Source organism: Drosophila santomea, chromosome 2R (assembly GCF_016746245.2).
Source record: "Drosophila santomea strain STO CAGO 1482 chromosome 2R, Prin_Dsan_1.1, whole genome shotgun sequence".
Lineage (NCBI taxonomy): Eukaryota > Metazoa > Arthropoda > Insecta > Diptera > Drosophilidae > Drosophila > Drosophila santomea.
Window position 1 is genome coordinate 19,275,974 of NC_053017.2, and position 26,906 is coordinate 19,302,879.

Sequence of the window (26,906 nt, forward strand, 5' to 3'; positions counted from 1 at the left end):
GGTATAAATATAAAATTTCGACCCGGATCTAAACTTAAATAAAAAATTCTGTTTCTAGATACAAAAGTTTCAGAATCATGCTTTTCGAATTCTTACCGTTAATTTAAAATTTCTTTATTTTTTAAATCACTTTTTTTTCATATACATAGATATATTTAATACAAGTGATTTCTTGATATCAATATAATTGAAGAAATCAAACGTAAAAAGAATCCAACCTATTTTTTAAGACACGCAATCGTTATAATTCTATACATTTATTTGCGTTAAATACTCGGTAATTTCGTTAAATTTGTGTAAAAAAAGATTGCATTTCTTGCGTGCAGTGGAAACACCGTAGTGGGAACACTGTTGCTGCGATAGTATCGCTCTTTTGACAGCTGCGCCGCTGCGGTCACACCGCGTGTCAAACGAGGCTTCCTGCGCTCAGCTCTGCCGAACGCTCGTTCACTTTGTTCGAATCCGTCGCCGCTTAGACTTCGTGATTTCTCATTCAGCTTATTCGAGAGTAAGTTTCTTACCTGTGAGACTATAATTAAGTGATTTCTGCAACGGCACTGCAGCCAGCGAACAATTAATAAACAAATATGCAACTGAGACGCCGATCTTGTGCATATTTCTAGTGTTTTTCCTGTGTGTGTGATAATCTCTGAAATAACCTATAACTGCGTTTTTGCAAAGTGAAAGGTGGCCAAAAAAGCAAACACGTGGCATGTCTGCAAAGGCGAAAATTTTAACTGGCGTGGCTGCTTTTACCAACCCGGCATTCGCATAGTCATTTTCCGGCATTTTTGCCACATTTTCGTACTGCAATATGGTGCAATTAGTGTGTAATTGATTTGCCACGCCCACGCCGGATACAGAGGTCATCCACCAGATGTGCTAAGTAACACGGGAAAAAAGCGTGGTTTCTCAATTGCCTTTGTCATGGCCTATAGATCTTCTTTATTCTTCCATTTTGCGGCATAGTACTTTAAAATGGCGACCCAGTGGCGTGAGTCAAGTGGGCGAAAAACCTCACCTAGCAACAAGCGAAAAATGTGCTTTTTTCGGGTTTCCAGCCCATTAACATATCTGGTGAAATGGCACTCGCATCTGCTACTTCGCCATTTCCTACCGACCCTATAATTGGTTTTGGTAAAATGGCTGCCACTGCACTATAAGTTCTTGATTAATTCGTAGTGCCCCTCTCTTTTCCATTTCTTTCCAATTTTCATTTGTGCCACCGCGGCGAGATCGCTTGCATTTGTACAAGTCACACACGCATACTAGTGTACATCCGCCATTTTGGTCGCTCTCTCTCTTCGTCTCTTACTTGTACTCCGGCCGGCAACAGCGTCACACACATACACAGGCATAGATACACACACGCATAGGCAGATAAGCACATGTGTATTCGCGAATTAAATTTGCTGGAATTTTCCTTTGGACTCTTCGATTTGACATGATGATGATTTTTCAGTTCTGCTACTGAAGACAGTTGACGATAGCAAAAATACCAAAATCACTGAACAAAATCGAGTTTCCATTTGGAATTTTATTTGCACGCTCTTTTTTGTAGTTGCGCCCCTCTCTTTTACCCACATCCATACATGCGGGCACTCGACCTAACCTCAAAAAACACGTTTTGTACGGCTGCCAGAGTTTGAGGTTAGGTTGTGCTCGGGCATGCAAACAAAAGTCGAACGTACGCAAGGGGAATGAGAAAATGTTATACCCACTAATAATTGTAGTCTATTCAGAGTTGCAATCCCACCGAATGCTAACGAATTGTTTTACCCTTTGTTTATTCCAACCTCTCTTGCTCGCCAACCCACCGAACCCTGCAACCTTCCAACGTTCCGCCTCTCCAACACACTTAAATACACACAACAGCCATCGTGTAATCATCCAACATGGGCAAGGAAAAGATTCACATCAACATTGTCGTGATCGGACACGTCGATTCCGGTAAGTCGACCACCACCGGACACTTGATCTACAAGTGCGGTGGTATCGACAAGCGTACCATCGAGAAGTTCGAGAAGGAAGCCCAGGAGATGGGCAAGGGATCCTTCAAGTACGCCTGGGTTTTGGATAAGTTGAAGGCTGAGCGCGAGCGTGGTATCACCATCGATATCGCCCTGTGGAAGTTCGAGACTGCCAAGTACTACGTGACCATCATTGATGCCCCCGGACACAGGGATTTCATCAAGAACATGATCACTGGTACCTCGCAGGCCGATTGCGCCGTGCTGATTGTCGCCGCCGGAACCGGAGAATTCGAGGCCGGTATCTCGAAGAACGGCCAGACCCGCGAGCACGCCCTGCTCGCCTTCACCCTGGGTGTGAAGCAGCTGATCGTTGGTGTGAACAAGATGGACTCGTCCGAGCCCCCATACAGCGAGGCCCGTTATGAGGAAATCAAGAAGGAAGTGTCCTCTTACATCAAGAAGATCGGTTACAACCCAGCTGCCGTTGCTTTCGTGCCCATTTCCGGATGGCACGGCGACAACATGTTGGAACCCTCTACCAACATGAACTGGTTCAAGGGATGGAAGGTGGAGCGCAAGGAGGGTAACGCTGACGGCAAGACCCTGATCGATGCCCTCGATGCCATCCTTCCCCCAGCCCGTCCCACCGACAAGGCCCTGCGTCTGCCCCTGCAGGATGTGTACAAAATTGGCGGTATTGGAACAGTACCCGTGGGCCGTGTGGAGACTGGTGTGCTGAAGCCCGGTACCGTTGTGGTCTTCGCCCCTGCTAACATCACCACTGAGGTCAAGTCCGTGGAGATGCACCACGAGGCCCTGCAGGAGGCCGTTCCCGGAGACAACGTTGGCTTCAACGTCAAGAACGTGTCCGTGAAGGAGCTGCGTCGTGGCTACGTTGCCGGTGACTCCAAGGCTAACCCCCCCAAGGGCGCCGCCGACTTTACCGCTCAGGTCATCGTGCTGAACCACCCCGGTCAGATCGCCAACGGCTACACCCCCGTGTTGGATTGCCACACCGCCCACATTGCTTGCAAGTTCGCTGAGATCAAGGAGAAGGTCGACCGTCGTTCCGGCAAGACCACTGAGGAGAACCCCAAGTTCATCAAGTCTGGCGATGCTGCCATCGTCAACCTGGTGCCCTCCAAGCCCCTGTGCGTGGAGGCCTTCCAGGAGTTCCCCCCTCTGGGTCGCTTCGCTGTGCGTGACATGAGGCAGACCGTCGCTGTCGGTGTCATCAAGGCTGTCAACTTCAAGGATGCCTCCGGTGGCAAGGTCACCAAGGCCGCCGAGAAGGCCACCAAGGGCAAGAAGTAGCTGGTTTGCTTCCACTCAACAACAACAACAAGCAGTAGCAGCAGCATCAAGCAAGTAACCAACATCATAATGCAGCCAACAACACCACTCAATACCAGCAACAGCAGCAGCGAGCACAATAGTAGTATAACACCAACACCTGTCCTGCGCAAGATGACCGATAAGATGATGTTCCAGCAGAAGCAAAAGTTTAATTTCTTCCATCGAAAGGAATTTCGACGGATACGAATGCTAAATGCAGTCGAGGCCGCCTAAATTGGGAAACGGTGGATCCCAAGGAAGAGTGCACACTGGGAAAAACACTTGCATTTATGCATCCACTCCTCCTCCATCTCCCCGTCGATCTTTAGTTTACTACATATGATATGATAAGGAGTTGACTTCGTTATGGTATCATATATAGATATCCTCTGTAGCATTTATAATATCGTTTAAATTAACCTTTTTTCTTTGATATGTATCATTTATCTTACCCTATTTTTGCACACACTACTTTGTACACAAGAAAAGAACCAGAATAGAAGCGATAACTTTATTTACAAAAAAATAAAAACCCTATTTTTGTATTTCTTTTGTTTTTACCACCCAGCCACTAAAAGCACCATCTCTTTGGTTGTTGCCTCCTGATTTTCAGCGCTTCGATCGATCATCATCCCCAACTCCAAGTTCACTTACCGCCGATGCCACAAAGTACAAACAAAAGCTAGTTGAAGAGTACAACTGTTGAATCTGACAACAAATACCTCAGTCGTTTTAATAAAGCGAGCATTTGCATCTAAAAAACTCGAAAACTTTATTGCGTTTGGGGCTTATATTTCTGGTCGCAAATAGGGAAAAATGCATTGATTTATTTTGCATGTGAAAAATTATTAACGGAAAAACTGATTTACATAGATTTGCAAAGGGTAAATGAATGACAAATGGATTCATTTAGAAGTGCTTTTATTTTATTAAATATTTTTGATATATAGTTCTGCCTTTGTAAAATTCATAAAAAACGTTAAAAAATCTCTAAAATATAAATATCAGGAAGCTAAAAGTAAGTTGTATAGGATTAATTATAACTATATATTTACAATAGCGCATTTTGCACAAAAAGGTGAAACAGGTGTGTTTAGGCTAAAATATGAATTTAGTTAAGTGGATGCACCCGCTGATCTCTATTTGTCCAGCACAAACGGCGGATCGACGTAGTCGTGAAGGTGTCTTCTCTGCGAATTGGTCTCGTCATCATCGCGCTCCCTAGGATCCTCGTATCGGATGCCCTCGGCTGAGATAATGGCGCTCTTCATAAGGTATTTGCTGAACCTTTGTATTTGCATATTCGTGATGCTGTCTAGTACCCAGTAGGGGTCGAGATAGATGCGGTCGTCCACGGCGCGTCGTTTGTCCCCTATGACGTACTTGGCCTTGAAGCGGTTCTCGGTCAGGGTGGCGCCGCCCAGCAGAAGCAGCTCCTTCATATTGTTAAACTGCACCGGTCGGCAGAGGGAGGACACATAAAATGGTTCCATGAAGCGAAACAACTCACAGTGGTAGTGGACGCCAAAGGCCTGCCTTTCTGTACGGCAAATCTGAAGGATTAAGAACGGATTTGAGTTAATAGGTAGCTAATGGTGGGCGCAAAGGTCTGGTCTTACCTCGATTGCACGCGAAAACCTGGTCAGTTCATAGGGCTCTTCACCGATCCACTTGCCTGCCCGAATGGATGCCAATACCCACTGGTAACTGACGATCCAGACTCCGCGCATCAAACCACGCAGGAGATTCAGGGTTCGACGCGGCTCCAGGCTAACCAGGTGGGTGGTGCGCTTAGTCACGGTGGGATCCAGCCGCATGCCGCGTAACTTGCGCAGGGCCTGGGATTGAAGGCGGTTTTCGATTAGGATTTATTACCGCACGGATATTATTTATTCAACTGTGCGGGAGGCTTTACAAATTAGGGACTACTTTTTCAATCTACCGAGTGTTGTTTATGCTTAATCAATAATTAATATGGGCCATTAACGAGTTGCGAATATGCTAATTTACAAACTAGTACGGTTTACTAACTAATCCATTACTGGAGTTGCCTAACTGGGTATACAATGGTTACAATCAGAGGAAGATGTGGATGGTGTATTGGTCACTCCGTCGTGTTACCAACCTTGTGGATGACGTTGATCTGCTCTTGGTGCATGTTTGTGTGGACTAGCGTGCGAATCCGTGAACGTGGTTTCCCCTTCGGCTTTTCCTCCTCTTCGCCTGTGATTGAAATGGATTCCTCCCCTTCTGGAACGGCATTCAACGAAGCTTCGGATGTCTCTACATTGTTTTTGGAATTTTCTGCCTGCGTGGGTGTGTCACCTTTGGAAAGAGCAGTCGGGGCACACATCTCTGCTGATGAAGATTTGGCTGGAGTGGCTAATGAGCGTCGACGCTTCTGCACGGAGCTCGAGGACCCTGCTATGCTCAAACGACTCTTTCTGTTACTTTTCGGTGGCGAAATGACCACCTCGTCGTTGGGATTGAAAAGGCGCCGCCTTTTGGGCTCTTGATGTGCGTCTGGCTCTGCTTGCGGTGGTTTTTGTTCAGTTACTTTGTGGGACTCGCCCAACTCCGCCTCATTAGCCAAGGCTAGCGACATTCGATGCGATGCATTCATTTTTTCGATGCTTTCGTTGATCACGTCCATGTCCATGTTGAAAATGGTTCGCCTGCGATTTCCTGTGGACTGGCCTGTGGGCAGTCGTGTGGAGCTGAACAGCGGCGTTACTTGTCCTTCGGCAACGTTGCTGAGCGACTGCCCTAGCTCGGAGCTCGACTTGGCCACGCTGCGCCGACGAGGGGAACTTATGTCCATGCATTCTGAGGCATAGAGCGTGCCACGTCTGTCCGCTTTATATGAAGCTTCTGCCTCCACGGCGGTTATCTCTATCGATTGCTCAACACAATCAGTTTTGTTGATTATACTGGTCTGGACCATAACTATTGAATTCCTGTTCTCTTCTACGGGAGCCAGCTCCTCCGTTATGGTTTTAATAGTTTGCCTTTGGGCTGTTTCTTCTGGCTGCTTGGCAGTCGCTAGCAATGAGCTCCGGCGACGAGTCATTCTGGGTTCTGCAACTGCGGTTTGAGCTGGATCAGTCTCGTGAATGACCGTGGAAGTCAGTAGCGAACTCCTGCGGCGGGTCATTCTCGTATCCGTTGCAAGGGGACTGCTGATTTCCGCAACGCAGCTTCGACGACGAGTGGTGCGGACTGGTGGTGTCATTACCGGTGGTGGATCCACTGTACTCCGTCGTGGGCGTGAAGTGGTCGAAGGTTTTGGCGGGAGGGTACTGGTGCCCGTTTGCTCTCCAAATTGCAGACTCTTTTGGGCCTGCACTTTCTCGGCCACTGCATCTCCACTGCCATTGGTTCCCAACAGCTGGGTAGTAGCCACTGCTGGCAAAGGAGTGTAGCAGCCACTGCTTATCCTATGTATAAATAATTTGGCTATTTAGTTAACAAGTCTTTTGTACAGGTCCACTATTGAAAAACACACCTGTTGAGTAGTTTGGTGGCTGGCGAATCTATCTCCTCATTATCCGATGGTTTTTTGTTGTTGATGGCTTTAAAAAAGCGGCTGATGTCATTCTGGAAAAAAGAAAACATTTAAAATTTTAATAAAAGGAAATATTGTAAAATAGTGTGATGAGTAGAAATAGTGATCATGACTACTGATAATAGCGCATCAAATTTCGAAAATATGTAAATGTATGCAATAAATTATATATATTACTCATAATGATTATTTACCAGACCAGTATATATGTACATATCCATTAAAATTAGTATACGGATATTTTAATTCAAGTCTTAAAGGTGTAAATATTAAATTTTTTTATATATTTATTTGTGTACCATTTAAATATAAAATATGTAATACTGTGCTTATTTACCTTTGGTGTGCTGGTTGTTGGAGTTCCGGGCTGGGCTCGTTTATTAGCCGATCCTGGTTCATTGTCTTTGGAGGATGTAGGTGTTCCTTGGCGCTTACGGGGTCGCTGACTCAACTCGGAGTCCGGCTGCATGAACTTAACGCGCTGTGAGTTTGGGGATTTAAAAATTAGTTAACGCTACGTTGGTGCAATTTTGGCGAGCAGCTGATGCCCTTTGGTGTTATTGTTGATGCTGCGGATGCTGCCGACTTTTTGCCCGACTCTGTCAGTCATGTTGACTAGAAAACACTGTTTTATTTGTTTATAACTACGTGATAGCTGGCCCGTTGTTTAAATAAAAAACCTTCTTATCTACAATGAGACCATCTCGCTGCCTGAGAGGATGGTTCCATCAAGCCGTAATCGATAGTACATGCTCATGCGTTAAATGAGTATTTAATAAAATTACAAGTTTAATATATGTTGATAATTAAACATTTAGTTGCTCTTTGGTTGTGATTTTTGAATACAGGCGCCTTTCGAGTGTCATCCCTAGCGCGCGTCGTCAATCGATAGACGGCAGATAGACGCCAGCGATAGCACTATCGATTGCCGGGGCACACAGCCAGCGGCCCTATAAAAGTTGCTTTTTGTGGGGCTGTCAGCTCAGTCAGCGGCTCATTCACCAGTTTCCGACGCGCTCTAGTAGAGCTAGTATACCTTTTTATCAACCCGTCAGTATTACGCGTCTCCCCAAAATTCCCCCGCCGCCCGAAACTCAATAGCATTCCGTAAAAACAACACGATAAGCAGCAACAAGTGTTCCAGAGATTCCCTTGAAACATACAGAATCTAAAATTGGTTCTCAGTTGTTTTGTTTACCCTGCAAGTGCCCAAGAACGTGGCACATTTTCAATTGTGGGTAAACAATTGCTGCGCAACAATTAAGAAACTTGTTCTCCCTGTGCACGCGAACAAATCTTGGGAGCACAATTCCATACCAGCCGGTGACGGGCACGGAAGAGGAGCTCTAATTACAAGATGATTCCAGGCTATGGACCCGTCACGCAGGCTCTGCTGGGCACCCTGCTAACCTGGGGACTCACCGCTGCCGGCGCCGCCCTAGTGATCTTCGTTCGGGGTAACCAGCGGAGGTCTCTGGACGCCGCCCTGGGATTTGCAGCTGGCGTGATGATAGCAGCCTCGTTTTGGTCACTTCTCAAGCCGGCCATCGAGATGGCCGAGAGTTCTCACTTGTACGGAGTATACGCCTTTCTGCCAGTCGCTGGAGGCTTCCTCTTGGGATCCATCTTCGTCTATGGATGCGACAAACTGATGTCATACCTGGGCCTCAACAGCACCAACATGATGATCCAGATGACGCAGTCGAAAGACAAGGCGGACATAGCCATCGAGGACTCGAAGCGCAATGGAGTAGCCTCCGATAGGTTGGCCTCCAAGAGTCTGGACAGCTTCTCCGACTGCCTCAGCGTGCAGCATAGCGGCGAATCGAGGCGCCGAAAGAAGGGGGCTAGCATCAACGAGATGGAGCAGTGCACATATACCACACCAGAGGAACAACAGCGTGCCGAAGAGGCCCTGTCCCAGTGGAAGAGGATTATGCTCTTGGTGGTGGCCATCACGGTCCACAATATCCCCGAAGGACTGGCTGTGGGCGTAAGCTTTGGCGCAATTGGCTCCACTAATTCATCGACCTTTGAGAGCGCCCGCAATTTGGCCATTGGCATTGGCATTCAGAACTTCCCCGAGGGATTGGCCGTCAGCTTGCCACTGCATGCCGCGGGATTCAGCGTGAAGCGGGCTCTTTGGTACGGACAACTGTCCGGAATGGTGGAGCCTATTTTTGGAGTACTGGGTGCCGTGGCTGTGACCTTTGCCAACCTGATCCTGCCCTACGCATTGTCTTTTGCGGCCGGTGCCATGATCTATATTGTGTCGGACGATATCCTGCCCGAGGCCCATGCCAGCGGAAATGGAACGATCGCCACATGGGGCACTGTGTCCGGCTTCCTGATCATGATGTGTCTGGAGGTGGCGCTGTCGTGAGGAACCAACGGCTCGCCTTCGCCCGCCTCGCAGACTTCATAAGCTAGTGCTAAACTCAAAGATTCCACTGTACTTAACGCAAGATTATGCTGGCTTGTAAATATAAGCATGCTTTGTACAAATCTCAGAACCAGCCCAAACGAGAATCTAATAATCTAACGTAGAGTGTAAGTTTTGTAGAAAGAAGCTTGACAACCAGAGATGCCGCGGCGACATCCGTGCAATTGTGTATCTGTGTATCTGTGCACTGTACAGCATTCCCAGCGAGTTATGTAAATGAACTGTTCTAGGAAAAATTGTAAACAAACGTGCATGTGAATTAGGTTTTAAGTTGTCACCGGCGTCCAGTAGCTTGTGTCTTTTTTAACCGTCTAATATCTAAGTAATAAACTAAACGAATTGAAATGAACATCTCTCAGTTGCACCCACTTGCTTTTTCTCCGCACAAATGTAGCTGTCTCCGTCCGGACAACTTCCTGGCCGTTTCTGGGGCCATACGATAGCTGATAAAAGCGAGTAAATTCAATTAGATAACCCGGAGAACCAACAACACAGCTGGTTGACTCGCTGTCAGCCAGTGATAAGTGATAAGAATCTGTCCGACACGAAGAGTTCCCAATATTGCGCGTATTCCGTGTTTGAGATACGTGCAGTTTCAGACGGCCCGCGGCCCTGCGATTCTGCTCGCCATTTTCTGGATTAACTAATCATTTCAGATATGTATGTACTCGCACAAGTGCCGCGTTCCACAGTCCACCCACTGGGATCGTGGTCATCAGCAAATGTGTTCGATAAGACCTCTTGGAGGCTATCTATTGTACAATTTCCATATAGTTGTTTATATGCGCCATAAAACTATAAACTCTACCGGAATAGCCCATTAGTGGGGGGCATATCTCAAGTGGAGTTAATGCTTCTGTGCCGGCAATGCCATAAATTGATAGTGTTACCGATTAGACTAATTAAAGGCTTATTTCTTTTGTAGGTGTAAGTAAAAGTGCTATATTCCACCAGAAACTAATGCAGAGTTATTAAATTCGTAAAGCTTTTAAGATGTTGTTAGCCTTAAGTAAAAGCTGATATTTCCTACCCGAAACTAATGAAGTTGTTGAATTCGTAAGTACATTTATGACTCAGATCTGATAAAGCTTTTGAAAGGTTGTTAGCCCTAACATTAACAGAATGATAAGAATATTAAAAGCTGTATGAATATCTTGATAAGTTAACTTCGAACATCTTTATACATACACGTCTGCAAAGTATTATAGAGTACACTGCAGTGAGCTGTGTTTTATGTTAAATAAGTTAAGGGAAACCCATTATTAAAATCGATTGGCGACAATTAAACGTTTCCTTATTAACCCCTATTAATCTATCACATTTAAATATCTAAACCAGAAGCAACAATTATTAATCACTTACCGGCATTTTGCCGTAGAGTTCGGGGTACTCGTACATGCGTATATTGCTAATGGGAAATTGCTTAGGATCACATATTTTGCGCTGCACCTTGCAAGCTTCAATCCACAGAATCGAAACGACTGGTATATTCCACTCGGCGGCCTTTTTATAGGTGGAGAGCTGGCCATCCTTGAAGACAACGTGTGTGGTGGTTCTGCAAGCCAACCAAAGAGTGTTTTAATACATTATTTTTAATCAAACTATTGTACTTCCTTAACTTACCGCGTTAGACGGTCTTTGACCTGGGCTCCCATTTTGGCAATAATAGTTTTTACGCCCTCCGAGCGATTGTCGTTTCCAGTTCGCACCTCCACATATACGACTATGTCCTTGAGCAACTCGGGCAGAGAGGGCGGCTCCTGGGGATTGCGTTCTTCCATCGTGATGATGCTTTGTTCGGCCAAAGGCACATCGAAGGTATTGTATGCCGACTTGGTTGGGCTTCTAAAAGCGTACAAAATGTCAAAATGAATGCATATTCTTTAATATTATCAGTTTTCTCTTAAATAAAGTCATTAGGGATTATAACAAAAACGATTAGATTAGATTAATAACAAATTATTTACAAAGGTATCGCTGGGTATCAAATTGAAACGATACCTATTCTTTGGATAAATGTTCTTAGTGAATATTTTGCTTGGTTATAGTACTAAAACTTGGCTTGTGTCAATTTAATAGCAATTTAAATTGTTGATGGACGAAGAATTATTCACATTGACATTGAAAATGTATAAAGATTCTAACTTGACAAAAATAGCGATCAAAAGGCTTTTAATGGTGGGTTAAGTCGAGAAAGCAGATATTTTGCTATTTTTAATAGTTGACCTAATTGTCAAGTTTGTCTTAATATTAACTGTAGACCTCTTTTTGTTCTTACTTTAATGCACGGATGGCGCGCAGTCGGAGTGCCGCGTTGGGGCTGTTGAGATCTTGCTGCAGTCGGGCCCAGTGTCCTTCCTGCCTGGTTGGCGTGGCTGCTCCGATGGGTGGAGCTGGTGTTGCTCCAGCTCTCTCCGCTCCCTCCTGGTTCTGGTTCTGGTCCTGATGGAATTCGGAGCGGTGCTGGCTGATCGCTTTGGAGACGGCCAATGCCGGCTTGTGCATCAGCCGATCCCTGGCCACCTGGTCATCTAGCAGGAGGGAACGCAGCTTGTTAGTAATGATCGGGTCGTTTGTCCACATGGTAATCTGATTTTTTTTGTATATTTTTTTACAACTACGAATTTTGGGTAAGCTACGTATCCGGAATTAAAACTACTGGGGTGGGTGTTCGAATTCTAAAATGGGCATGCACAGCCAACCTGCCGGGGCCTGGGATAGAGATTTGGGAGCCGGTGCCGCTGGCTTGGACCTGGAGTCGCCCAGATTTGAATCCTGCAACGGTCGGCGGATCGGTGACGCCGCTGTTTTCTTGGCGGCTGCCGTGGAACTGGCCACGACCGATCCGTACGTCTTTGTCTTCCATGTGGGATTGCGCAGCAGAAACTTGTCCATGGTCACGGGCTACGTGCTCTGCACTCTCCCGCTCCTTATTGCACTGAAGTCGGTCTCAAAACTCTGCAAAAGACGCGCCAATACTTTCTAATCCAAACCTTACAATAAATGCAACGCAATGTGACAGTGTGACCGGGTTTCTTCAATGTAAGAGATCACACACTCGAAATCGGTTATCGATCTAAGCGATCTAAGCGAAAATCGATTGGTTTGAATATGTTCTCCGATTTTAGATAGCTTTTATGGTTTTAGTTCGATAAGAAATTTGGCGGCATTTTATTTAGTATTTAAATTATGAGACATAGGAATCTTGTGGTTGCGCTGATGCACTTAACACCAAAAATGATTTTCTTAAAAAAACTTAATAAATTATGGTAAATATTAAAACCAAATCAGTTTGAAAAATGTAGTCTTTTATGTTTAAAAATTGTCTTTAAAATTACAATAAAACTGGACACAATAATTAAATACTCCGTTTGAACAGCGTAGGCTATCACCCTTTTAAAGTAAAACACTCATTTTGACTTTTATAACTCTCTTTTAATGCGTACTAATATCGATTACATGTCTTTAATTTGAACTTATTTACATATGAATTGTATGTACAGAAAAATAATAAGAAAACAATAATTCGAACTTGCCTAAAGTAGCAATTAATTTGCATATGACATTATCTGCCCCCATCTTCCAATCTCCGCCAAACTCTTCGTGCGCTTTTCGTGGGCTCTAGGACATTCTCTCAGTCTTAAACGATTTAAGAAACTATGGCAAAATTTTAATTACTCATTACAAATTGCATAATCATTAAATCTCTCTGCTTGACTTAAAGTTAACTGCGGTTAATTAGAGTTAGTGCGTATTAAGTGGTGTACGCTAAATGGCTGCATTTCGCTGCATTTATCACAAAACTGAGCGAAATGCACTCCACAGTGATGCAGTGAACCGATGTTCCTCCACTGACCAGACTTAATCATAGGCTTTGACTAAATAATTGTAGAATTAACGCTAGACGATGAATAAATTAGGGCCAGCCAAGGTGATCATTCTAAAAAGGAGAAAAGTTCTGATTACAAGTTATACACTCAAGGAAATAAGTGGTTGCTTACCATGTGCGCTGATCAGACTACGTGCATCCCAGAGGGACATTTGCGACTGGGAGAGACGGTGCTGTGGTGGATACAGTTTGTACGGGAAGTACGAGTGGTGGAAGGTGGCGATGGGAATGGGTTGCGCCGGCTGCAGGAACTGCTGGTGCTGGTGCTGGTGCTGGGCCGAGATCTTCCGCGAGATCTTCGGCTCCTTCTTGGGCTTGCTGGCTCCTCCGGGGCACGGCTGCTTGGAGGATTTGATGAAGTTGGGAATCCGCGCCAGGAGGCCGCAGTAGTACGGATCATCCTGCTTCTTCCGCTGCTGCGACCCGCTGCTCTTCTGTCGCTTCTTGTCTGCATAGATGGGCATCAACGACCCGCCAGATTCGTAGTCAGGCTGCAAAGTGTATAAAGCAAACAAATATTTTAAGCCGAGTCTTTTCCCAAAAAGTGTTTAAACGTCTGCATTTTCACATCAAATAAGTAGAATGTAAAAGTTGTTAAACTGTTTCTAAATTGAAACCCACCTTGGGTACATATGGACCCTCGTTGAGGAAGGCGGCACTGAAGATGCTACGACGTCCCTTGCTGGAGTTGCTCGAGTGCTGGGAGTTCTGGGAATCATCAGAGGCGGCGGGCGTGGGATAGATCAATCCCACCTGGCTTTCGATGGTGGAGTAGGGATCCTCGCTGCTGTTGGTCAGCGGCACTCGCATGCCCATCGCATCCAATGACTTGGGAATCGTTTGAAGGCGACTCCTCAGCATGTCCATGGCCACCACATTGACCACGAGTATCCAGACCGGAGTGTTGATTAGATTGTTGTTCGACTTGACCAGCGATACGGCGGACAGGCACTGCCGTTCCAGCCTGCCGCGTTCCGGATAAGTGCGCGCAAACTCGCGGTTTATGTTGGTCTGAAACTTCTTCATGTCGAAGAGTCGAGCGGAGGTTCCCGCGGTGAGAGACATCTGCGGCATTTGGATAATGTCGCCACCGATTACCGTCTCCTCGTTTCCTTGCGCTGTGCTGTTCACGTAGATGCTGCTCTTGCCATACCGCTTGATGAATATGTTGCCGGTGTCGTCCATTTTGATCTTGAATCCATCGCCGATGGACTTTTTGATCACCTTCGTCTCCGCATCGCGCATTGGGTTTTCGAATCCATTCAGGCCAATACTGTGGATTTAAGGATATATAAATGCTTTTAAGAAAATTTGTTAGTCTAATTGAAACCCACCGCACTCCATCGAATCCATTCTTAGATCCGTTTATGGTTATCACAGAGGAGCGGGCGTAGGCCTTGGCCACGCGGCGATTCTTCTCGAAGACAATTATCTTGGCCCAGATCTCGTCGTCGATTTGCTCCCACTTGGACAGAACCTCGTTGATATGATCCTGCGTGGGGTCAATAAGTACGGATAATGATGAGCTAGAGATCAAATGAGTTTTAATAGACAGGAAACGCACCCTGAAGAGCTTCTCGCGATCGTGCCAGACGTCTTCCTCCTGCTCTTCCTGCCCTATGGCATCCAAATTGTCCAGGGAGCGCGATATGATCTTGCGGCGAGAAATCATCTTGTTGGTCTGCTCGCTTGATTCGTTTCCTCTGCAACGGTAGAACATTTTCCGAAATTATTATAAATAATTATGAGACAATTAACCTGCGCCACCAGCGGGTGCGAATGACTTTGATTGGATCTGGCTAGCAGTCGAAATTAAATCCCCTACGAATGGGACACGCACTGAAAAGATTATTAGGCAATCAGTCCAATCAATCTGCAAGCCAATGAACTCTGCGCACGGATGGCAACAATGGGTGTTTTTGGGCTTGGACTTTTTGTTAGGTAGCTCCTTGGGTCGATCCATCGAATCACCAATGTCACCGCCTCTAATTGAACGGCTGCGATGCCTTGACAATTGTTTGCTGTTAAACACTTTGTCGAACACTACTCGCATTTTTGCATTTATGTATATGGTTGTTGCTTTTTGTGTTCGGGTCAGGCCAACTGGCCTGGCATTTCAATTGGCCATTTGGGGTTTTCCTTCAAAGTCAGTGTGATTTGCTTATGCATCGCACTGCTGTCAGCGTTTTGTGACAAAATCCAGTAGTGGTAGCCACTGTCAGGTGGATTGGCGGTCAGCCACGTGATTGGCATTAATTGCGGGCCAAATGCGATTTACCAATAAATGAGTGTCACATATTCCCGCGGCCAGTGGCAATGAAAGTGAGTCTGTCTTGTGGAACATAGCTTCCCATTCCCAATCCAAAATGTGACATTTCTAAGCGTGGTCAAATTAAGGGCACTACATGCCCTGCATTTTCTATGACAACCGAACCCCTTTCGTGCCCTAATTTAAATGTTTTTTAAATTACCCAGAACTGCAGTATGTGCGCTTTAATGGCCATCGAGCGAGTTTCCCATCGAGCATTCACAAACATGGATTCCAACTCATTGAAGCCGCCGACTTGGGCTTTCTATTTGGGTAAGCGTTGGCGTTGGTTCTTTAATTAACGAACAGAATGGCCATAAAACCTGATAAGTGTCACGCACTTCTCTGTCTCCAAAAACATTGTGCTCGAAGATCCGTTTTGGCCAGAAGAAATTTCAAATTATAACTGGTTTTCTTTTTGGCAAACGCTAAGATTTATGGCGAATAATATTCTGTAAGACCATGTAGACACGCCCACGAGCCGGAGATTTTGACACTATTTGGCACTGAGAAATCTATGAGACATTTAGGCAAAAGTTCTTAGAAGGATTGAGTTACTTACATCGAAAGAGATTCGATTCAATCTAATTACTTACACACTCCGTAACCTTTTGATACCTCGAGAATTCCAATGAATTGAGCAACATTTTGCTTAATTAGAACCCACTCCACTTTCATTCATGAATCAGAGGCCCTGCTGTTAATGATGGCCAAACATCGCAAAGGTATCACTGCCTAGCCACGACTTGACCTCTTCGCGACTGGAAGTCAAAACCCCAAGAGCAACATTCAGTTGCGTCTGTTTCATCTTCTATTTTAGAGTGATATGATTAAGTTCTTGGGGTTCCTACGTCAATGGGGTTCTGGTTTTTTCTGTTTTGTCTTCTGTCTTCGGAGTGTTTTATATTGTATAATATATACGCATAACATTTCGTTCTTTTCTCCATCGCCGGCGATGTTCAGCTCGGTTTGCTTCGGAGTTTTTTGCTAATAAGTATATAAAATCTTTTTGTATGCCGAACGTGATGTTGATTTTTTGGCGATGATCGCATTCAACAACAAGAACAACACTCACCCGAAACATCTGTATACGAGTATAAGGACAGGGGTATGAAATTTAATTATCTAGCTGGCCTTTGGTTATGAAAAGTTTAAACTGCATTAAATAATTAAAGCTTCTTACATGGCCAGCAAATGATTTATCTTGTTTGCTGATTTATTAATCCGCAGCTCGGTATGCTTGTTTGGTTTTTTGGTGCTAGTTGAATTGATAAACAAAGCGGTCTCTTAAAAGTCGAGCTGCCCTTTGGGAGCTGCAGCAAGTCCTAAGCGGGTCTGTGTCTAGAGTCGTTCGATGCGCGTCAAGTTCGTGCCTTGAGTCTTTCGATTCAGCACACTTTCCGCATACCACAACCCGCTTGCAATTAATTATGTAAGCCCGTCAAGGTCGATGCGAGTGTATTTTTAGCAACGCGGCAACTGTTCTGTGCGTGAGTACGCAGTTTATCAGTTTATAGAACCATATACATACATACATATATAGGCCCGTACCAGTTCCCCAAGGCCGTGGCGCAGAAGGAAGTCTTTCGTTGCGAGCTCCGGACTCCTTTGTCCGCTAGCTAAGCCGCTTAGCACTCGGTTAATTGGCAACTTTGGATACTATGAGTCAGTTGCAATTGCGCAATTGTGTGGCTTGTGCCATGCACTTCTAGGGGCCGTTGCCTTTCAAATGGGAGCGCGTGTGGCAGAGACTTGTCATCTAGAGACCCACACCCAAATGTAAGGCACCCAAAGGCAAACATAGTGGCAGCTCGCCTTTCAGCTGCCGCTGTTACGGTTTCTGCAAGTTCTTGACGCCCCAGCCAACCTTGAAAGTGAACCGAACCGAACTGAACCGAAACTGGAGTTCGCATACTTGTCCCATGCATTTACAAGTCCGGCTGGAACACGTTTTGGGGATTTTATGCGACCATTTATCATCGAAAGCAATATTTCTGCTCTGACTTTCGCAACTGAAAGGGAATTGCAATAAACGGTGTATTTTGGTCTTAAATCATCGGAAGTTATGGGCACTCAGCGACCAATCAAAAGTGAAACATTTCAATTTAGCATTTCTTTTAATTTGCCACCGCCCGAGATTGTCTTTTAATGGCACAATGATTTAAATGCAAAACAAACAAGAAACCGTACAAAATAGTATGAATTGTTTGCACAATGTCGCGGGCGGCTGTGCACTTGTTACTTTTTCGAAGCAACGCAACAAAAGTCAGTCAACAAACAACACCATTAACAACAAAAACAGCGCGGGCATCTGTGGCTTACATTATTATGAGTTGGCACTTTATGGAGACGAGCTCCATGTGAGCAAGGCGACAAAACAAAACAAGCACCACCAGCAGCAGCAGCAAGAAAATGAAAATTAAATCGCATATTGTTACTGAGGAAGATGGTGATGATGAAAATAAAAATGTTATATATGTATAAGTATATATGTATGGAGGCGCACGCAACATGCCAGAAAATCCGAGTCAGGAACTCATGGATGAAGAGTAGTCTGTCTTGGTCGCCCGAGACGCTGGGCACGTGTGAGTGTCATAATCATCAAGAGGTCTTCAGATATATGTAGCTTGTATTAGAAAAGTAGGGTATGCCTTGGTTGTTACGAAATCTGCTTACATTACTCTAATCCCTTTAATACGTATTTTTATTTTAAACAACTTTTTTCAATTTCATACACATACTTAAATATTACTTTATCTATCACTAAATTAATTTGACATTTTAACAAAATTATTCTTTCACGAATTGATAAATGTAGGTTTTCTGCTTTCATCCGATAAACTAATTATAAGCTGACTGTAAATGTGCCATTTTTCTCTGCAATCATTGTATCTTAACCCATCTGTCGAACTGAACCCATTTCTCTTAGAACTCATCTTTCAGATCGCGAATCTTGAAAAAGTTAAATGCTAATATCTAAATGCCTTCGCACCTATCTTCTTCGCATCTGAACCCGTTCGCTGGATTTATGGATGGAAAGTTAGGGCATTGGGGCTGCGCCATTGTGTCGGCCTGCTCACTTGCTCCAATTCTGGCTCGGATTTGGATTCGTATTCAGACTCAGATGCGGAGATGCGGAGATGCTCCGCTGGCGGGCCAGCAACTCCCCAGTCGGCTTTCATCTTTGTGGGGCTCTGCACAATGCGGCGTATGCGCAATGTCTGCTCTGTCACTCGATGTGCATGTCAAGCCGATGATTGCATCACCATTGCAGCAAATGCTGCCGCAGCAGCAGCAGCAGCAGTAGCAGCAGCAAAAGTGGCAGCTGCTTGGGGCAGCGTTTTTGCGGTTGGAAAATCGGCACACGAAAATTATAAATTCCGATTTTCACTTGCCTCGGCGCCTTTCATAATATTTTCACTTATTTCTCTCCCATTGCAGTGCTGAGAATTTGCAATTCTCACCAAAGTATTTCGTGCCAGGAAGGCGTCCAAAAAGATATAATAAAAGAAAAGACAAAAAAAGGAGCGTAAAACTAAAGAAATCAAACTGTTGCACAGCACTTTCGTGTGGCTTTGACTTCCGCTTTTGTTGCTGTTGCCATTGAGTGATTATTATAGCCCGACATTGTTTTTAATGTTCAAATTACTTGCAAAAATTCGGCTTTTATTTGGCCAAGCACGTTTTGGGCCTTGGCATCTGTCTATTCTTAGGCCTCAACAAGTGGCGCACAGCATTCTTGCCTCCAAAGAAAATAGTGCCAGGTTCAAGATGACTTGCCTTATGTCGTTTTCGGCTAATTTAAATCTGACTTGTTATGTTCTGTGGCACTCGTTCGCTTTGATTAGTCATCGATTTGATTTGTTTATGCTAATACCTTTGGCAGCCAGTATTGCAATTGGTAAGTGACAGTCGCTCATGATTCATGACAAGCATTCAGCACCGAATTACATCATGGAAATGAAAACTCTTCAAACCGATTTATGCCAATCAATAGAGTCGTCGGCGACTACAATGCAGCTGAAATACAATTAAAGAGCAGGAAAAGACTCCACTCGTAAGCACTTCAACAAAGGCCGTTCGTATTTCTTGTATTTTTATTTCCCATACATATTTTTCACCCCGCTTAATTAGAGTTCATTAATTTCGGCTCCCAATTGAAATTGAGCCGTCGCTGCGGCACAATCAAATGCGTAATTAACAATTGCGTGGATAATTGGGTGTAAAATTCTAGCTAAAGTGGACATAATTCAGGGGCGACCAAGCGACTTGAGTGCTTAAGCCAAATGGCCCTCGAATGTGGGCCAGGCCAAAAGAATCGTCGGCTGTCCTAATTAGTCTTTCGTTTGGCATGCAAATAAGTCTTTCTGTTTACATAGATCTCCAGATGCGGGAATGGCGAATCCATAACAAAAGGCGAGGAAAAATAAACGGCGAATAGGCCAAAGACCCCCGGAAGATGGAAGAGATGCTATACTATATAGTTGGCTGAATCACTTGACGAGATCGCCAAGATTTCGGCAGCCTTCCTTATTTTCGGGAATTTCGTATGCATTGAACGTTTCGGCCGAAGTGGAGATTACATCGCTCATAAATTCTGGCCAAGGCAAGCGGCCAAAACCGCACTGGGCTGACATTTTTCGGTTAATAAAAATATGAAATTATATCAGCGTTAATGCTAATCTTCGTGTAAATTAAGCACACGCATTTCGAATGCGAACGGGTTTTCCCAGGGCCAGTGAAGGTTGTTGAACAGTTTTCCAGTGCAGTGCCGACTTTGGTTTTGACTTGGTTTCCATTCCATGTCCGAGCCATAGAACCTTTTGTGCAGCCCAAACAAAAGACTCAGGCAACGAACTTGATTTTGTAATTTACATGCTAACACACATTTGGCCCAGTATGTACTATATAGCACGGCTTTAGCTTTGCTTAGCTTATAGCTTTTATTTCACACTCATGGACAGCGTGTTTCAGTGGCCTTTGGCGTTTAGCACATCCACCATAAAACCATGTTTATTTATAAGACACCGCAGAATGCTAATTAAAAACTGTGCCTCGGCGCTTGTCGGTCTGAACATCTTGTCTCGGACAATTTTGCAGCCAGATGATTGTACAACACAATTTAAGTGCCAATCAAACGATCTTCTCTGCCTTGCGATCGATCGTGCATTCATTTCAATTAGCAACGAACGACAAAATCAATTCCTTCAAATGTCAAGGTCGCAAAGGGGGATGGTATCACTTACCCTGCTTCCAAGTGCAATGCGACGTTTGGTTATCCGTAAGTTTACTGATCGGCGCTGGATTTATTCCCGAGTGCGAATCAGAATGGTACTTGCAACGCCTACGATCGATCAACCAGCTAGGTTTCTCCTCAATTATGTATTGTTTTTTGCTGCTTTTAATATTATTATTATTACGTTTCGGGTTTTACATTTGTCTTTCAATCTCTATGGGCACAACACTCTCAGAACTCTGCGTTCGCGACGATTTAAACGATTTTACGATTTCGATGCGATAACGACTTCTACTGAGCCTCTGCTGTGGGTTAGTAGCTGCTCGCTGTTAAAGAGTTAGGTAGTTAGGCGGTTTGGAAGCGCGCGCAAGAACCGCTCGCCTCAAGCTGCGTGTTTCGACTGCTTGGCTAACGGTGAGCCCCACAGCAAGACAGCCCCAACTTGTTGGCCAAAACTGGCCCGAAGTTTCCCCAGCCGAAGGCCCAAACGAAGCTCGCTCGCTGAGTAAACGCCACTGCAGTCACGATCGCGAAGAGGGCACTTTGAAATCGCGCTTTTCTCATCGCTCGCAGACGCCTGTCGACTGCCAAACAAGAAGGTTCACAGAGATTCTTAGAAAGATTCTTTATGTAGCATCTCAAACAACAAAAAACCGATGTTAAAGCATCTTCGCAAAACAAGATCTGAATTTTATAACTCTTGTTCAATTTAAATAACTTGTTTTTCACAAGACTCATTGTACTTAACAGTTCATATATCAGAGTTGAATATATTCAAACTGGGAATGTCTACAAAATTAAATGCCATGTTGCCTAATATAAAGGTGAAAGTTAATTATTCGAGTTTATAATTTGTGACTGTAAATGCATATAAACACAAATTTAATTTGTACGTTTCTGTTAGAATTTATGATGCATTCTGATATTATATATGATATATGTATCTTTTTAAATACAAATAATAAATAGAAGAAATAATTCTAAAATAATACAATTTGTAATTTTTAAATTATCATACTCTTGAAGTAAAGAACTCGTTCTCCTCCTTCAGTGCTTTGAAATTAACATTTCGGTATTTCTTTATTATTTTCGCATGTTCAGCGTGTGAATTACTTTTGATTTGTTTGGTTCGCTCCCGTTGCGGATGTATCTGCCTCAATTCCCTGGGTAATTCCCCCCCATCAGCGTGCTTCTCTATTTGGCTCTGGTTTTTGTTTTTTTGATTAACCCGACCGGCGACATAATTCAGACCGAGATTCGTCCGTTTATGGCAATTGGCTTATTTGGTTGGGCAGCATTAAATGCAATTTATGTGCTTAAAGTTGTGAATCATGGGTGAGGGTGTGGCGGTCACTTAGCATAGAATGGTCATGGTTCCATCCCAGAGCAGCGCTGGATTTCCCTTTCACAAGTCAATTATCGGGGTCTGCCAAATTGACGTTGAGCTGAGCTCACACAGATGGAATGCCCAGAGATCGGGGTGCTTTAAATAGAACTCCTCGAGTGTCCGGCTGTCATAATCACAATGCTCTTGGCTATTCAATCACCGGCTGAATACGTATCGAAAGGCTGCGTTGTGCGGCAATAATTGCCCAAGAATTTCATACACTCAATGTACAAGGTACGATATATTCGCAGCTCTGCTGACCATGTTGTAATCCAAATATAATTTTTAGCCACTGCCTTGTTACTGTTTTTTTTTTAGTTTTGTTTTTCGCTATTTCAATTAAAAGCCAACGCCAAACGGCAAATGGCAACAGCTACGGCAACAGGTACAGTAAACAATGGCAGTTGTGGGCCGGGTGAAGGGGAGGGCTCTGTTTGGAGCATGCCAAGCAGGTCGTTGTTTTAATAATCATTACAAATTGCTTTTGGCGTCGCGGACCAACGAACGACCTTGCTACATTAAAAACGGAAAATAAAATGAAACCAAAACGCAAAAAAAAAAAAAACAGAAACGTTGGTTGGGAGAAAATGGCTAGGCAAATACATAGGGTTTTTTTTATTTTTGGCAACGAATTGAGAAATTTGTAGGCACTCCATATTTGCTAATTGAAATCAAGGTTGGTTAGGCAGAGAGATACGGTTTTAAATTCTGATATTAAACACTGTTTTATGCACAAATTTGTGGCTGCTCATCGCGCTAAAATAACAATAATACTAACAATAATAGTAATGAATTGTTTGGACGCCTTTGTTTTAGCCATGTTGTACAAACAATTTCCGCATCGTGTTGTTTGTTTTGGCTTCTTGGTGCGATTTAAATCGCCAGCGTTAATTCGTGCTGACACACAAAGAAAAAGAGCTGGCTAAAAATAATGGCAAATTCTTGGTCTCGCACCTCAAGTGACTTGGTGGATTGTGTGGGCTGATGGCGCTCAACGTGGCGTATGATTGATAAGCGAGTGGTTCTAGCCCACGGCTGGATTAAGCATACGCCATGGGTGCCGCCCTTTGCCCGATCACAGCCAATCGATCAAGGAAAATCCTTCACAGAACGGAACTATGATTCAGCCGAGAAACAGCTGTGACGCAACTCGAATTATAGCGAATTCATTAACTTGATACAAAAACCAGGTGTCAACGACTCGAAGAAACCAAAAGTTAAGGTCGCTGCTGCAACCTTCAGACTGTAATTTCACAAGATTGTGACTCTTTTTGGCATGCAGGAGACGCGGTGCAATTTAAGAGCTTTTTAACGCCCCGCGAACACCGATCGAATTCAATACCCAAAAATAAGAAAAAACCGACACAGATCCAAAAACCGAAACACGAAGCCAACATCAAAATCAAAACAGTGGGAAAAGGTTTCGCTCTGGGTGTGTTAATTGAACCGTCAGCAATTTCCGCATACGCAGCCTTGAAGCCTGGGAAACTGCTCGGCAAACCCATTTGGCCACCTCATGTAAGTAAATTTGTGGCCATAATTTGGCACTCAATCTGTTTGAGGCGTTAACAATTATGTTAAGAACTTGCTGGCGATGACGCGGTCCAAATCTGAAAGTCTCTTAAAATAGCTGCCCTGAGTGTGGCCAATTTTGTTCTAATTGCCTAGCGGTAATTGGTTTGGGGAATGGTTTTTTTGGCAAACTTCTATAACTGACTCTTGTGTTATTTAAATATCCATTATTGTACGAATAAATAATGGTGTACAAATCCACAGTGTTGTATTAAAAATCTCAGGACATACATAATTATTAAATACACAATACACAGATTTTCAAATTACATATATAATTATTAAAACTTTATTTAAGTTCTGCAATATCTTTAAAAGAGGCTCTTTAAAGGTATTACCATAAATGCTGTTTTGGTATTTCAGTTTTGCTTTTTCGACGGCCTTGCCCGCGGCAACCTCAGTTTCTTGCACGCTGGTGACTCAGATGAAGACTTTTCACACGTCAAGAAACGAAATGCTGAAATACGATGGCTATCGCAGGGCCGCAAATCTGGGGAGAGATGCGTATTCTGCTAGCTGCCTTGTTCGATGCTATCGGAAACATGCGCCATTCATTTCACACGCTGCAACGTGCCGGGGTGCAGGTACAAACTGCATCTGTACTGTGTACAGTGTACACCATGACTGTATCGCCAGGAGGATCGGCAACACGCTGACTTGCAACACGGCCAACAAGGTGTAATTAACTGCCAGCACCAGCTGAATCCGAGAGGCGCCATTAGAAAGAAGCCAACGATTGGCTCGAATGGCAAAATGGCAAGTGGCAAGTGGCACAATTCCCTAATCGCACACGGCAACTTGCACTTTTCTTGGCCAGGCATTAGAAGCCGCGTGGAGTGTGCAGAACTAGAATCCGTCTGCGAAACAGAACCATCAGAAGAGCACTCCAGTTCTTGTAGCACAAGCACGACAACTGCGAAGAGTAATTGTGCACATAATTCATGGCTCAAGGCCATGTCGCAGCAAATGAATTTCGTTTTCAGCACCTCGCTCGAAGGATGGGTGCCTCCATTCTCCCCCAGAATGGGGCTTCTTTGTCCCGAAGATGGATGGACTGGGTTTGCGGCTGCTGTTCTGTGATAGCCGCGTTATGGCAGCTTATTTATCAAGTTGCTAGGCGAAATTAGCACAAGCACAAGCAACTGAAACTGAAAGCTGAGGCACCGAAAGACAACCAGTTTGGTAGCGACGAATGCCGTCTGCAATAGGCGATGTAAGTTTAATTATAATAAATGTCAGCTTTAAATATGCAATTAAGGCAAGTGTAGAATGCTGCCAGCAAGGCAGAGAGCAAGAGGAACTTGTAAATTAAATCTCACAGGCAATAAAATAAATCGTTGTTTTATCTGCGTTAAGTTGCTGAAAATGTGTTTAGTGAGGATCATTCAAGTATAAGGCAGTTGGGTGTAAATAAATCAAAATGTAGTGAAGATAATACAATGTTTGCATAACAATGGACATATTTGTTTTGATAATAATAATATAGTAAGTAAATCCGAATTATCTATAAAAGTGACAATCTTAAAAAGCTTAAATTTTAAGATCATGCAATAATTATATTTTAAATTTATTTACAATTTGTTGACATAATAGTTAGCTAGTTATTAAGAGCTGGAGGGGCATCTGATAAAGTGTCAAAAAGACGTTCAGTACCCCGTCTAAGTAATGCATCTACTTAGACACATTTCTTATTTAGCTTTATAAATCATCCGCCTATAAATAAGTCTAACTTAATGGAATGACCAAATGCCAGTGGCAGAGTCCCGGCGATAACGCGCCACAATCACTCACCCAACTATTTATAGAGCGGCAGTTTGAGAAATGGAAAGGCTGGGAATTCCCCGATCATAATTCTCAGGGTCCAAAGGGATCGGGATAAGGCTAACGCAAGAGGTTTTGGCCCTGTGGCCGTGTGGCTCTGCATATTTATCGCCTGCTACTTGTAATTGGCACAAATTGTATGACGTTTTTATGCTATTTGCCTGCTGGGGCATGAATAATTGATTTACACGGTGTTTGTGTATTTGGCCTGGCCTTCTCGTAAATCTATTCGCCAGTAGCAACTGCCACTACCATCGCCATCGCCATCCTTATCGTTTTCGCTTTCTGGCCTCCAAGTGGGCACATTAATCAGAGGCCCCCACATACGGGGCATATATCATGGGTTGGCGCCCACGCTTGGGGATCCCATGGGGATGCACTCTAATGATTTTATGGCAATGTTCGCCATAAATCATCGCAGTCGAACTGGAAGATCTCACTCCCGCGACATCGATGGCAATCGCGACACGCGTTGAAACTGCAATTAGCACAATCTCGCGGCTTAATCTTAGAACATTAATTAGTTTACTTAAAGCGGCTCGAAGTTGAGTCGCTCTCGACGTCTATTGCATATGGACGACAACTTAATTGCGATAATTATGCATTAGCTCACATCGGAATCATACGGTTATAGCTGCCCAATAGATGACCTTGCCAAGATCTTATCGAGCGGCGACTTCAGGGTATGACGTTAATGCAGACTTGGGTGTTACATGTGTATCTATCTGTAAGTCGCTTCGATAAGTAAAATCCGCGTCGTTAACACACGATTGCTTGCTATGCAATAATATGTGATATCTAGATTTTGTTATAAAGTGGAGTAACATTTTACATAGCAGTCAAAGTCGAATTCAAAATTGGTCTCAGTTGTATTCGGATGCTTAATTACAAGCCATTCGAATTGTGTATCAACAAAGAAGTGAATGCGGTCCATAGCGTTTCTACTACTTATAATATTCCTTTTGGGAACCAATCCGCTCAGGATGCATATTGGTGGCTGTCAGGACTGGCTGCTTTTTAGGATCGTTCTCTTTCTTCAGGAGGGCATATATGTATACTGAAGAATATTTTATAAACAAGAACTATTGTTAAGGTGTCCAGAGACAAGAATGTGTATAATATCCCCATGAATATATAACAAGTCACATTTACTTTCCCGACTATCTTTTCAAAGTAGTGTCACGCGATCAACGAGCATATTCTTGGCCCAATCTGCATACTGGTAGCTAAGTCTGATCTAAAAGGCATACTAAGCCCGACTAACTACGCATACATATGGTGTAAGTCGGACTAAGCTGCCATATGAGTATGCAAATGCCGCTGCTGTCCTTGAATAATCATCGCTGAGACATTTGATACAATACAAACCGTCTTGTG

At 44.1% G+C, this 26,906-nt stretch overlaps 4 protein-coding genes and 1 non-coding gene across 5 annotated transcripts; 3 read left to right on the top strand and 2 right to left on the bottom strand.

Moving 5' to 3' along the window:
• The first annotated feature begins 355 nt into the window (after nucleotides 1-355).
• LOC120444382 (elongation factor 1-alpha 1) lies at nucleotides 356-3,853 on the top strand. Its single transcript, XM_039623988.2, has 2 exons — nucleotides 356-508; nucleotides 1,876-3,853. Exon 2 carries the CDS (start codon nucleotides 1,896-1,898, stop codon nucleotides 3,285-3,287), a length of 1,392 nt encoding a protein of 463 aa, XP_039479922.1. The 5' UTR covers nucleotides 356-508; nucleotides 1,876-1,895; the 3' UTR covers nucleotides 3,288-3,853.
• Nucleotides 1,440-1,514, top strand: LOC120447289. The gene has a single exon (XR_005615963.1). It is a non-coding gene; the product is annotated as a small nucleolar RNA snR61/Z1/Z11 (small nucleolar RNA).
• Nucleotides 3,854-4,336: 483 nt separating the features above from the next.
• Nucleotides 4,337-12,336, bottom strand: LOC120444660 (microcephalin). Its single transcript, XM_039624502.2, has 9 exons — nucleotides 12,019-12,336; nucleotides 11,595-11,847; nucleotides 10,940-11,161; nucleotides 10,679-10,871; nucleotides 7,211-7,354; nucleotides 6,814-6,905; nucleotides 5,434-6,745; nucleotides 4,928-5,146; nucleotides 4,337-4,861 (listed from the first exon to the last, which is right to left on the bottom strand). The coding sequence occupies exons 1-9, from the start codon at nucleotides 12,209-12,211 to the stop codon at nucleotides 4,448-4,450; spliced, it is 3,042 nt and encodes a 1,013-aa protein (XP_039480436.1). The 5' UTR covers nucleotides 12,212-12,336; the 3' UTR covers nucleotides 4,337-4,447.
• On the top strand, nucleotides 7,709-9,665 carry LOC120444661 (zinc transporter ZIP11). Its single transcript, XM_039624503.2, has one exon. It carries the CDS (start codon nucleotides 8,231-8,233, stop codon nucleotides 9,254-9,256), a length of 1,026 nt encoding a protein of 341 aa, XP_039480437.1. The 5' UTR covers nucleotides 7,709-8,230; the 3' UTR covers nucleotides 9,257-9,665.
• A 673-nt stretch (nucleotides 12,337-13,009) lies between the features above and the next one.
• LOC120445196 lies at nucleotides 13,010-21,135 on the bottom strand. The gene is made up of 6 exons (XM_039625419.1): nucleotides 20,760-21,135; nucleotides 14,770-14,908; nucleotides 14,540-14,697; nucleotides 13,827-14,478; nucleotides 13,318-13,696; nucleotides 13,010-13,256 (listed from the first exon to the last, which is right to left on the bottom strand). The coding sequence occupies exons 2-6, from the start codon at nucleotides 14,875-14,877 to the stop codon at nucleotides 13,252-13,254; spliced, it is 1,302 nt and encodes a 433-aa protein (XP_039481353.1). The 5' UTR covers nucleotides 14,878-14,908; nucleotides 20,760-21,135; the 3' UTR covers nucleotides 13,010-13,251.
• Nucleotides 21,136-26,906: the final 5,771 nt, after the last annotated feature.

What these genes read in the sequence shown, in the direction of transcription:
- LOC120444382 (XM_039623988.2), top strand. Translation starts at nt 1,896, where the DNA reads ATGGGCAAGGAAAAGATTCACATCAACATTGTCGTGATCGGACACGTC.
- LOC120444661 (XM_039624503.2), top strand. Translation starts at nt 8,231, where the DNA reads ATGATTCCAGGCTATGGACCCGTCACGCAGGCTCTGCTGGGCACCCTG.
- LOC120444660 (XM_039624502.2), bottom strand. Translation starts at nt 12,211, where the DNA reads ATGGACAAGTTTCTGCTGCGCAATCCCACATGGAAGACAAAGACGTAC. An exon ending in TCTATCCCAGGCCCCGGCAG is followed by an intron (nt 11,848 to 12,018) that starts GTTGGCTGTGCA and finishes CCCTCCTGCTAG; the next exon opens with ATGACCAGGTGGCCAGGGAT. An exon ending in CGCGCCATCCGTGCATTAAA is followed by an intron (nt 11,162 to 11,594) that starts GTAAGAACAAAA and finishes GTACGCTTTTAG; the next exon opens with AAGCCCAACCAAGTCGGCAT.
- LOC120445196 (XM_039625419.1), bottom strand. Translation starts at nt 14,877, where the DNA reads ATGATTTCTCGCCGCAAGATCATATCGCGCTCCCTGGACAATTTGGAT. An exon ending in ATCGCGAGAAGCTCTTCAGG is followed by an intron (nt 14,698 to 14,769) that starts GTGCGTTTCCTG and finishes GACCCCACGCAG; the next exon opens with GATCATATCAACGAGGTTCT. An exon ending in AGGGTCCATATGTACCCAAG is followed by an intron (nt 13,697 to 13,826) that starts GTGGGTTTCAAT and finishes TACACTTTGCAG; the next exon opens with CCTGACTACGAATCTGGCGG.